At 38.4% G+C, this 11980-nt stretch overlaps 1 protein-coding gene across 1 annotated transcript; it reads right to left on the bottom strand.

The window, feature by feature from the left end:
• Positions 1-987: 987 nt before the first annotated feature.
• TGM1 (transglutaminase 1) lies at positions 988-11731 on the bottom strand. The gene is made up of 15 exons (XM_053467863.1): positions 11609-11731; positions 9601-9969; positions 9154-9345; positions 6821-7054; positions 6219-6337; positions 5689-5796; positions 5277-5451; positions 4716-4854; positions 4498-4601; positions 4292-4380; positions 3983-4136; positions 3080-3364; positions 2733-2893; positions 2452-2588; positions 988-2157 (listed from the first exon to the last, which is right to left on the bottom strand). The coding sequence occupies exons 2-15, from the start codon at positions 9920-9922 to the stop codon at positions 2013-2015; spliced, it is 2364 nt and encodes a 787-aa protein (XP_053323838.1). The 5' UTR covers positions 9923-9969; positions 11609-11731; the 3' UTR covers positions 988-2012.
• Positions 11732-11980: the final 249 nt, after the last annotated feature.

Genomic DNA, 11980 nt, shown 5'->3' with positions numbered 1-11980 from the left:
TTATACATTGTTATTACATGCCTTGTGTCAATGGATAAATTATACATACAGACACATTTCAAACACACCCTTACTTTACTGGCAAGACGCAGATGCTAATTGCTACTGATGCAAGCCCGTAGAACTATTAGGGAGGCTTTCATCAGTCACTCTGTGTATGCTTGCCCAGCGTGCTGTCTTGTCATTTCCTAACCAGCTTGTATCTAAGAAGATCAAAGGTAAATTGATGTAAGCACACATCACTGCCACAACAGAAGCTCACTACTGCAATACTGTTAGTATGTTTAAATTTGTCGATATTTGTTTTGCTGTCTGTTTACCACTGTTTCAAGAATAATTGTACCTTTTGTAGCTAATAAAATGTAGTAACTAAGTTAATTTTAAAAAAGGCATTATTACGTCATCAAATATTGTCCTGAAAATGGAAATAGTTTGGATAAGCAATAATCCATATGGAAAAGACTGTATGTGTTGATAAATAAATTCATGTAGCGCCTAAATCAGTGGCAAATCATTTTAGGAGTAGAATATTCGTTTTGGTATAGTCTATCTCTTGGTACTTATTTGAGAAACGTGTCATTGATGTTATAGTGCATTTGTGTGCAGAGTGTTTATTTCAGCTTTTAATTTTGCATTACATTTCTTTAGACATGGCTTGATTGTTCTAGACAATGTTTTTTCATTGTCTGAAATGTATGTATAAAATTATATACAATTAGGTTGCATTAATAGTCTGCATACTCCATTGAATTGTTTAATTGAGTGTTTTCTATTGTTTTTAACATAGCTCTTAATCCAGAATTTTGCTTGGATGTTAAATAAAATATGGCGTATTTCACACTCTATAAACACCAGTTATGGTTTGAACAGGTTATGAAGATGTTACTTGAAGAATGTGGAACATCTCCAATTTAACATTCATGACTTAGGCAAGCAAAAGTATTGTTAATTTTGGCCTAGAAGCTACAAAAACAATGCATGATATAGTTGGTAAAAATAGTAAAATATTTATTGAAATAAACAATAAAATACATATATTTATTTTAATTAAAAAGGTACACATATAAGTCCAGTGCTTTATCTGATCACAGTTAATGTGTCCAACTGTAAATAAGTGGCTTGATTCTGCCATTTCACATGGGCTTGGGGAAAAGCATAAGGTCAGCAGAATATCCAACAGAACCAAGTGAAACCTTACATAATATTCCAATTCTGATTACTAAAAAAATCCCTTAGTTTTGTGAAAGCCTGTAAGCCACCTGAACAGAGAATCAAGTTTGGTTTAGCTGTGCAATCGGACATCTGGACACAGTAGGACCCAGACAAATAATAATTGGGGATGTCAGCACACTGCATAGACAGGGAATGCACGTGCAGGACGAACCGCTAAGTACAAAGAACAGAGTTCGGGATGGCTACATCTGGCTCAGGTATATGCATCTGTTTCTTGACTGTGATTTTACACCGATGCAAAGGTTTAATTCCCAATAAATTCCACAGAGTCCTTGATATATTCTCCTGTGCTTTCAGACAAGTTTTTTTAAGGCATTGTTGACACCTACAACATCACGGTTGTTACGATTCCACAAACTTAATTAACCAGTCTGCTCTCTGACTAATATGGCCTACACCCACATATCATTTGTTTGAGTGCCATCTTAGTGAGCCATCATCCCAACATGAGAAATGGATCCATACAGCTTCTGTTCAGTTATCAAGTGGTCCCTGAGAGTGAGATTAAATCCAGAGACATAGTCTTTAAAAAGGTCAGATCTTCTTCTTGTGAATTAATAGTTTTGACTGTCACGATGGTCTGTGGAATATGTCATTGATCAGTGAAGTCACACTGTCCCGTCTGGTGTAATCACATGTAAAACCTTGGTATGTCAGTAAGGGCACATTCAGAAATACAGTTATTTCAAGTTTGCAGTCATCAGTCTTTGTCATCCATTAATACTGAATGAGTAATGCATGATGGCTCTAGATCAGCTTTGGTTTGGCTCCAGATTAATTCAGCTGCTACGCACAACAACTTCAGTGACTCCGTGCACTTGGCTCAGCTCATTACTCTCCAATGAGGCGATCAACTGACGGGGACCTGGACGACGTGGTGTAAAGCGTTCTGTGATAGAGACTGTCTTCTGAGGTCCGATATCCCTACAAAGGAGAATAAATATTTATTGTAAGATCAATTTTAAGAATCAAAGATGCTGCAAAGTCATAGACTGAAACTGGGCTATGGAAATAGAGGGGCTATTTACACAATGTGCAGAAAAAAGTGCAGGCATCAGGATTATGAGCAGTGAAACAAATGAAAAGGGGAAGACAGTTTGTAATGTATAAAAAAAAGCTGGGCAAAATGTAACAATATATTTAATATGCATTTTAACATGAGAATATTTGATGTGACGTAAATGATTAGGGATAGGTGAAATGTATGGAGTGACATACCCAATGTGTACAACTTTAGGCCTCTGCAAGCCTGGTCCTTCTACATGGAATGCTGCATTGTGCAAAGTTATCTGGAGAGGATTCTGGAATATGATCTCAGCCACAATCTGCTGTCCAACAACAGCATCACCATGTACCTAAAACACAATAATATCAAAATATCATACTCATTCACTCCATTATTTATCACAAGGACATATATCATTACAGAATAGTACGTCCAGCTCAATGATCAAATAAATAGGTCAGAACAGGAGGCACTTGTTCGTATGTAAACTTACCCTGATGACCAGGTCAGGAGTTCGTATTCTAAACGTGTACTGTTTGGCCAATTTCTGGCCTGTTTCTCTCACAATCCCGGACACTGTCAACATCATTGCTGCTTGATCCACCAATTGTGTCCGATACTCTTGATAACTCACCAGCATACCCACAGCCTTTGCTATAAAGGAAAAGATAAGCACATTATAGGTGGGAAAGAACACATAAAAGCACATAATGATTTTCAGCAAGCTTGTATCGGAGGGAGATACTAATTATTCATTATGGACATTATAGTAAGCATATAGTTAATATAAGTGAATTTGTAGAGAGACGACAGAATACTGTACATATCCTTGAATCTTACTTTCTCCGGGGTTCAGAGCAACCTCACGAGTCTCATCCTTAAATGACTCTTTGCACACGCCGTTATAAAACATAACAGCAACACACATGGATAAGGACACAGAACGCCTGCTGCTGCTTCCATTCTTCAGCAAGACACGGACATTGATGTCACTGCCCATTAGGACTCCATCCTGTGACTCAATAGTCATAGATATATCTTCTGTTTCTTCGGGTTCTGCAACTGCCATTGGCTTGTTACCATACTTGGCTGCTGTGCGGACGGAGTTCCTTTCTTCTGCAGAACCTACAGGAAAATGAGAGAGACAGAATGAAAAGGAGGCAGAAAATCATATAGTAATCCTATTATAAATATATAGTATATAATAGTATTAATAAAATGATAGAGTGACAGTGACATTATAACTATTAAATGTCATGCGTAGTAATAAACATGTTGAAAAGCATGACTGTTTTTGTACAGTAAGTTTATTAACATAACTTTTAATTACAGAAACAGTGATGTCATTTCCTTATGACTCGGCGTTTCCTTCTATTAAAATAATGTCACCACAAGTCAGGGCAGCCTCCCAATGCTTTGTAAAGTGTTTATATGTGAAAGACTCTGCACAATGCCAAAACCCTATCCCTTTTCATTGACATAGCACATTAGCTTGTGTGGTAGGCCAGTGACCCAATGGCATGGAGGGGCAGCATCTTGAGATATGCCACATGGTGAGGATACATTGGGAGCACATGAACAAACACTTCCAACTCCTGTACACGTAAAGATGCCAAATGTCAGTGGGTAAGTCTTGTGTAAGTGAGGAAGCAGTCACTGAAACGCTGCTTGGATCTCACTGAAATATGGATAGTTTAAATAACATATAAGTGGCAGCTGAGGTATAGTGAAATGTGTGGTTACCTTCGGGGTACTTGTAGAGGTAGGTGATGTCCTCTCTTGCATTTGAGCCGACAGCCTTTGTACTTATGCAATGTCCCACGGCTCGCTCCTCCACATGAATCCTTTTGAATTGTCCATTTGCCATACGTTGGTAGAAAACTTTGTCGCTGTTTACCTAGGTGACACAAAATACAGTAATAACATGATGACACAATGTTCGATTATAATACACAGTTGCACAGAGTAGCACAACAAATGGAAAGAAATATATTTATAAAGTAGAAATAGTATGGCCATTACAAACTACAGGCTACACACACATAAAATTACCTCGGCAAAGATGAATGCAGTGTCATATTTTATGTTCACTAATCCATTCTTGATGGCAAGAACTGGAGATGGTCCACAACAGTAGATACCTAGAAGAAAAATTAGTTAAAGAGGGGAAGAAATGAAAATGTGAGATGAAGTCAAGGAAAGTGATGCAATGTGGAAACCAAAGGTAAAAAATCCTGATATATCCTTGGATCCCTCACCATTACTAGTCTCCTGGGGTGTGGCATCAATGGCCTGCCAGCCACTGAATCCTGGAGGCAGATCTGGCCGTGTCATCCAGCAGTCATTCCACACGTGGTAATTCCTGCACAAGAACAAATCAGTAGGTTTTAACATCCATCATTATTTTTATCTATCTCTTTGTTTCCCGCTTTTTTCCATATAAGCATGCAGATATGTACACCCCCAAGCCACTTACCAGACAGAGTCAGCATTTTTTTCCTCAATTGGCTTCATGTTCTCATCAAAATAAACATCAAAAGTTAGGTTTCCGTCAGTGTCATGAGCAGAGGCAAAATTTGTGATGGTACGTCCTGGAATCCCAAGACAGCGGAGTACTGTTGGGAGATAGGAACATGGTTAAGTGAGTGGTTAGATGGTGTTTAAGTGAGATCATTGGATAGGTTCAGGAGGAAAATTAGGGAGAAGAAGTGCAAGGGAGGAAGTTAGGAAGGGAAAGCAAATACAAAGTGAGAGACGGAATGCTGAGGATTATTGTGATTGAAAGGAACAAGAAAGGTGAGGCAAATAGACGAAGACAAAAACAAAGTTTAAGAAGACAAATGCAATTAGAAGTGCTGAAAAGATAACAGGTATTTGGCTCTTGTGTGGGAAATGCTGAGTCAGAAAGGAGATCATTTTTAGAGATGTAGAGGCAGTGAAACACCATGAGTGTTTTTTGCCTACATCGCTAATTTTTTTAATGTCTCTTTACACATTTTAGATGACTATTTTACGTGTCATCCTTCATGTCTATTACCTGTTGTTGTGACACCAGCAAACACCCAGCACTGCCCATATTTGACAGGGGCTCCTGTCTGGTGGAAGCGGAGTAGAATGTCTACACTGCCTACCCAGGCAACTGGGTTTACTCCATCGGCATAATCACCCGACCAGCTTCCAGCAACCACGCCACTATCGTCCATAGAATTTACCTGGTCAGTGTGGAAAAAGAAGGTGATATTAGGAGAGTTATGCATTTGAGGGGGATGGAAAGAAAGAAGGTAGAACACAACAATAAGAGAATCAATAGCAGAACAAGTATTGAAGGTAACACAGTGGGAAGGAATCTTATCTAGAATGAAGGGATGGTATTGGGTGAAGAGACATACACTCATATGCACCTATGTAACTCATAAAAACATCTCTTTGTGTACCCCAATAACTCTTACCATGGCAGACATGACCCGTGTAACATTGATGGGATCCCCTCTTGCTGTAGGTGATAATCCTCCACGATCCATTAAATAAAGAACAGCATCTAAGACTCCTTTATCAAACTGTAGGCAAGACAAAACACTATCAGGAGAGAGAGAAAGGACTGACATTCATGTGCAATGTATTCTGTCCACACATCTAACTGCAGACGCCACAAAAATAAGCCTCTAATTTGCCTATACCTTTGCAAGCAATGAAATACAAGAACACTCATTTAAAATGACCAATTCTGTACACACAAAATATAATGTAGAGTCATAATACTCTCATAAAACCAAGGGTTTATGACTCATTCTAATTTGTGACCTGTGGTAATTATGTCAACATTCTTAAAATTATGACTGATCACTGATACATAGCTTTATATGATTAACATAATATCAACGCCAATATTAACCAGCATCTGAGAAATGAGGTGAGTCTAAGAGACATCATGACTGGAAATGGTTTGGAGCATAAAAAGCTACAACTCCCGATGTTTTACCTGTCCATAGTTCCAGGACCTTTCTCCAATCTGGTGTTCTGTGCCATAATAAATACGTCCAATCTCATTTAGAACATATTCCTGACGCCATGACTCATTGTCCATAAAGACAGAATCCACTGCAGAAAATAACCAAGTTGAAAATAGTATGTAATTTCATACAATATTATGGATGTGCTGGGGTAAATTTACTAAAGCTGAAAAACAGCAAAAACTTAAAGGAAAAGCAATGCTCTAATAATTGATAGCATGCAGAAACTTGCCTCTAGAAAATGGCATAACTGTTTCCTAGATCCTCAAATTTTAGCAGGTCTATACATTAACTCGCAAATAAAGAAATTTAGAAAATGAAGAGAAGTAGGGGGCATTTGTGAGGCAGGGGAAGAAGAAAGTAAGCCCTTGAAATTTCTCAGAAATGGAATGGACTCTAATAGACTGTAAGCTCACAAGGGCCTCTTCTCCTTCTGAACTATTACATCTTAATGTGTTCTAATCTTATTGTCAAATTGTATACTAGCAATTTTAATGTTATTGGTAAGGTTCACTGTGCTACAGAATCTGCTGGTACTGTGTGTTTCAAAAAGATGTGACTGCATACTTACAGCGGCACCAAGCATTGAACAAGAGATAGAGCCTGAGGTTAGGGTCTGATGGGTGCGTGTAGGATCCTCCAGGGCTTTGGGTCTTCACTGATAATTGGTATTTTCCTATTGGAGCCTGAGGTGGAGTGTTCAACCACAGAGTCACCTTTTGACCACTGGCTTCAGATACCTGACAACCCCAACCACCCTCATCAAACTCTTTAACCATGGGCAAGGTGACTGCTTGAGAATTAGCTGCAAGAGACACAACATAACCTAAGCAACACTGGAAAACACTAATCAGTTTTTTAGTTGAAAAAATATATCTTTGCAGTGTAAATACATTCACGTTAATAAAAATATACAGATACATATATAGCATACAGCTTAATGTAAACGGCTCACTTATCAAAAATAATAAATAAAGTTAAACAAATTTAAGACCCCCAGTACCAATCATGGGAATTGGCATGCAAACATTTTAGGATTATCTACAGTGTGCAGCCACTAGACACTCAAAAACAGATTTACAACTAATAGTTACCTTGGAAACAATATGTATCTTGGATTTTTTATTTTATTTTGTTACTGACCAACACCCAAAGATCAGAGAAAGAATACATGTTCCCTGAGATAGACTATCATCAAAACTAAACATATGGGAAAACCCCACATCAAAGAAAGGCTCCAGGATTTAAGCATCACGCAGTTCCCACACATGCTTATAATTATAGATTTTTTTTTTCTATTTCTCAGAAGTGAAACCTACAAACATCTACATATTTGAAAAAGAATAGAAAAAGGCACTAAAAGATAGACACAAACAGTACCATCATACTAGGCTAATTTTAAAGACCGCTGTAAAGAAAATACCAAATTACAGAGAAGAAATGCTAGAAACAGAGATTACAATGTAGGCAGGATGAACCCAGCTTCAAGGGCAGCTCTAAATTTTTAGGAGCCACAAAGGAAAATCAATATGTTTAAAGAAAGCACATTATTACTGATGGGATTTTATGATCTTTGCCACAGTTGCACTGATCTTGCCTGTGCATTCTCAATAAGGGAAGGGTTCTAAGCAAGTTCTTCATTACCCTTTAAGGTTGCAAGGTCAGAAATAATTTACTGAAACAAGTGGGATGCATATTCTTCACATAGATTGGTGACCTCATCCCACTTAAAATGCCAGACTATGACATATTATTGGAATATGGCATCAAATATTTCTTTAGGGTGATCCCAGACTTTTGAAGGTTAGTGTACATGCGGAAAGGTGGAATAATTTACATAAATACATCAATTAATGTTTGTTAACAACTGCTAATGGTCAAAGGGTTAGCTAACTGTGCAGTCCTAATATGGTTAATCATATGAAAATCTGATATGCAGTATTTTCGTAATGTCAGATGATCAACTGCCTGTTTTGCTGAACAAAAAAAATAACTCCAAGCGTTTCTACTGTCTCCACTGTATTCATTAAAGCAGCAGCACACTATTCCTAGAATTTATTTTTAAATATTTAAAAATATATGTCTACTCTCTATACTAATTGTCAATGTTAGCTTTCTTTTTCTTACTTATTTGTCTGATTGCTTGATATCTATGTTTGCAGTGTTACGCTTAAATATAAAACAACAAAGAATTAAAAGATAATCTAGGGACATTTTGCATGTAGCTGCCATTATTGATAACATTGTTGAGATGTTGGATTAGGTCACCACTGTGGACGCTTCCTGACTTAATGTTCATTTCTGCCAAACTGGATCATGGACAGAGTCCACACCAGAGGTTGGAAAGCCCTGGGTTACAACATCACGTCTCATTCGCATTAGAGTCACCAGGCTAAAAATGCAGAAATAAATGAGTTGCCCCTACATACCCATAAATCTTATGACAGATTTATTAAGTTCTCGCATTTATCTAATTTCTTCCTTTACTCGTGATAACCAATTCGCATTTACAAAATAGTACAGAACATGGTACAGTGAATACCAAACGCATAACAGGAATGTGACCAAGCAGTGTTTAACAATCCTGTCAAAACCAAAACAAATACTGTCTTTAACTCTTCTTGGTCAAAAAGAGTTAAGACAAATAAATACCATAAACTTCCGAGATCCATACAATACATAGATTACAGCTCAAATAATAAGATGTTTTATATTGCTCCAGCCAAACCACACAAAATGTTAGATAGGTTAATCATTTCCTGTCCTTTGGAGCCTCATAAATCTAGATTGTTACACAGCTCTTATTTATCTAAAGTCGCAAGTTACTGTATCAGTAATTTATTGAAACTACTATGTAAATGTTCATTGCTCTACAGAATTTAACAGGACTGTTAAGGAACTCACCCATCTGTAGTAAAATACATATCTGATCACTCTTCGGATTGAAGGCCCTCTTAAAAGTTACACAGATCTGGAAGGGCTGTCCCCTACGAACAATCAGCTCATCATATTCAAATTCATCTGTGTGATGTGACCGGCGGTTTTCTCCACTCCGCGCCTTTAGGAGGTCCACACTTTGCACTTGTAGCGCTGACCCTAGAAATGTACATTAAAGTTATGTTGGTTGTAGTCAGGCTATGAAACTCAGCTAAAGAATCTATGGTATGTTGGGTTGGTGCAAACCCTAGAAGTCATAGAATGTATAAGGAGAACGGTTTAGAGGGACAACAAGGATGAGTGCAAGTAGAATCCAGAGGAGGATCAGAAAACAAAATACAGATAAAAAGTAGAAAAATGGATCATGAGAGATGCTTGTGAAAGAGAGTCCATGATTAGTAGTTTTGTACTCACTGCTTATCTCTCCAGAGGGTATGTTGTCCAGAGGTATGTTAGTGCTGCCACCATTTCTGTCAGTGTTGCCTCCTGACCTGTCTGCATTGTTTCCTGGCCTTTCTGCATTGTCGCCTGGCCTTTCTGCATTGTTTCCTGGCCTTTCTGTATTGCCCCCAGACCCATCTGGATAGGTCCCTGATCCATCTATACCACTAGTATGAGTTGGTCTGTCTGATGGTCTTCCTGCACCTCCTCCTACATATTCATCAGTGTCTTCTCTACCACTGGCACAGCATGAACAACACCTTGCCCACCAGGACTTCTTCCTCTCCGCAGACATACCGTGATTTCCTCCACAGACTATAATTAATTTAGTGTTTTCAGAATCTGTTTGAAGTACGAGAAAACAAATAAAACAAAAGATGGTTAATGTGAATATTCCAAGTTAACAACAACAAGCATTTGTAAGTGGTATTAGACATTGGCAGGTGGGCTGCAGTATGTTGGTGGAATATCCACAATCTTTTTCGTCAACCAATTAACACTTACAGAAAATAACCTGTAGTGAAGTAGTCTCAAGTTAACTGGAAGAAGTTCTTCTTCAGAACTGTCTTGTAACAGACGTCGTCTCTACCAAGTTGTTTTACCAACAGCCTTAAGTTAATAGAAACTGTCTACTTTATCCGGACACAGACTCATGTGACAGGAGTCTTTTGCAATAAAGGCGGTCTGACATAGTTCTGGCCACCAGTGTGAACTCTGTTTCAACCTTAGCTTTTCACACACCACCCTACTCTAAAATCCCCTTTTAGTTTGAGAATTCCACTCCCGGTATCCTGTACCTCCTGCTTGATATAGCAACGAAAATAAAACCCAAAGTTAAAGAGGAAGTTTTGGCAGAGATCAACCCCACCCAGCCTGTCTTCTGTGTCACTACCCTTATCCATTTCTACAGTCCTATCTACTCCCTCCTCCGTACAGAACCACTCATCCTCTGTACACTGTGCCAGAAAATCATGTACTGTGTGTACTGCCAGGATAAAAAAAGCATGTAGTATCTATACATAATGAAAAAACATATTCATACACACCATCATACTAAAATGTGCACAGGCATACACTTGGTATACTAACGTGTATTCAAATGATTGCAGGCAAATGTGTGCAGAAGTTTGCCATTGTCATTTACACCCTGATTTCAATTTACTGAACAATGGCAAGTATAGAAAGGAAAAAGTAATGCGAATAAAAACAAAAGGAAAATTGAAATAGGAATTAGAGATAACATGACAGTTGAGGATAAAAAACACATCTAAACAGAATTGTTCGGGGTGATTTATTAGCAGTTACAGAATAACTGAGACAAATATGCCGGGAAGACAGGTTAGTGCAGACCCTTGTTTCTGAGTGTATGAGGAGTCCACATAACTACCTCCAAATCAGTTGATTTGTGTTTGTAGATGATGGTTACAGAGAGGAGAATGTGCCGGTGTTAGGCTATGCGCCTGTTCCAGTGTAGCAGGGCACCTTTCCAACTTGTAAATGTAGACTGAACTGTCAGCAATAGCCAGCAGGTACTTCCCCAGATGTTGTTATACTGCAATCCTATCTTCACTCTTCCTATGTCCAGGAAAGTGTTGGCCATGTATCATGGGAGTTATATCCCAGTCCAGCTAAGTGTTAATCGTTGGCGTCCTATGGTTTATGTACACAATCATTCATTCATTCCTCAGCACCGACTAAAGACGGTAAGTTTAAAAATAATTTTTTCATTTGTCGGAATTTTTGTCTCTTGTAAAAACAAAAAAATCTTAAAAATATACAGTATATAAAAATGTATTGTTTTGCAGTGTGTTAAATTAGGGAGATAGTCATCTTCTGTCTCTAATTACTTAAATGTAATTATACTGGTAACATATGTATCGCAGTTGAAACAAGTGTAGATATATAGCCATTCACACACACTTATTAACCCAGAGGCAAACACTGACAATCTCCATAAGCACAGAATGAACATGACACTGACCTGTAGCGACTGCTGCGCAGGTAACGACAGGTATTGACAGCTCCTCTAAGTGTGGATTTTGCTGTGGGGGTTGTTATAAATCCTGGGGTGGGACCCAGATGTCACCCACACCCCACTAGGCGGCCCGTCCCATATCATCCCATCCCACAGAACTGGAATCCCTGGAATGTAGAACTTGCAACTCTGTCAGTGATCATCAAAACACACCCATAGGAGGGCCCCCAAAACGTTACACTTGTACACGCTACACTCAGAACTGTGGTACATACACATTCCATTACACTTTATTCTGCAGGAAGTGATTTGTGAATTAAAAGAACCATATACCCTGTTCTAAAGTTACATGCAGCCAGTGCTATTATGTATATGCAG

Source organism: Spea bombifrons, chromosome 1 (genome assembly GCF_027358695.1).
Source record: "Spea bombifrons isolate aSpeBom1 chromosome 1, aSpeBom1.2.pri, whole genome shotgun sequence".
In the NCBI taxonomy this organism is placed as follows: Eukaryota; Metazoa; Chordata; class Amphibia; order Anura; family Pelobatidae; genus Spea; species Spea bombifrons.
The sequence above is the reverse complement of the archived record's forward strand: the minus strand, read 5'-3'. Positions and strand labels throughout refer to the sequence as shown.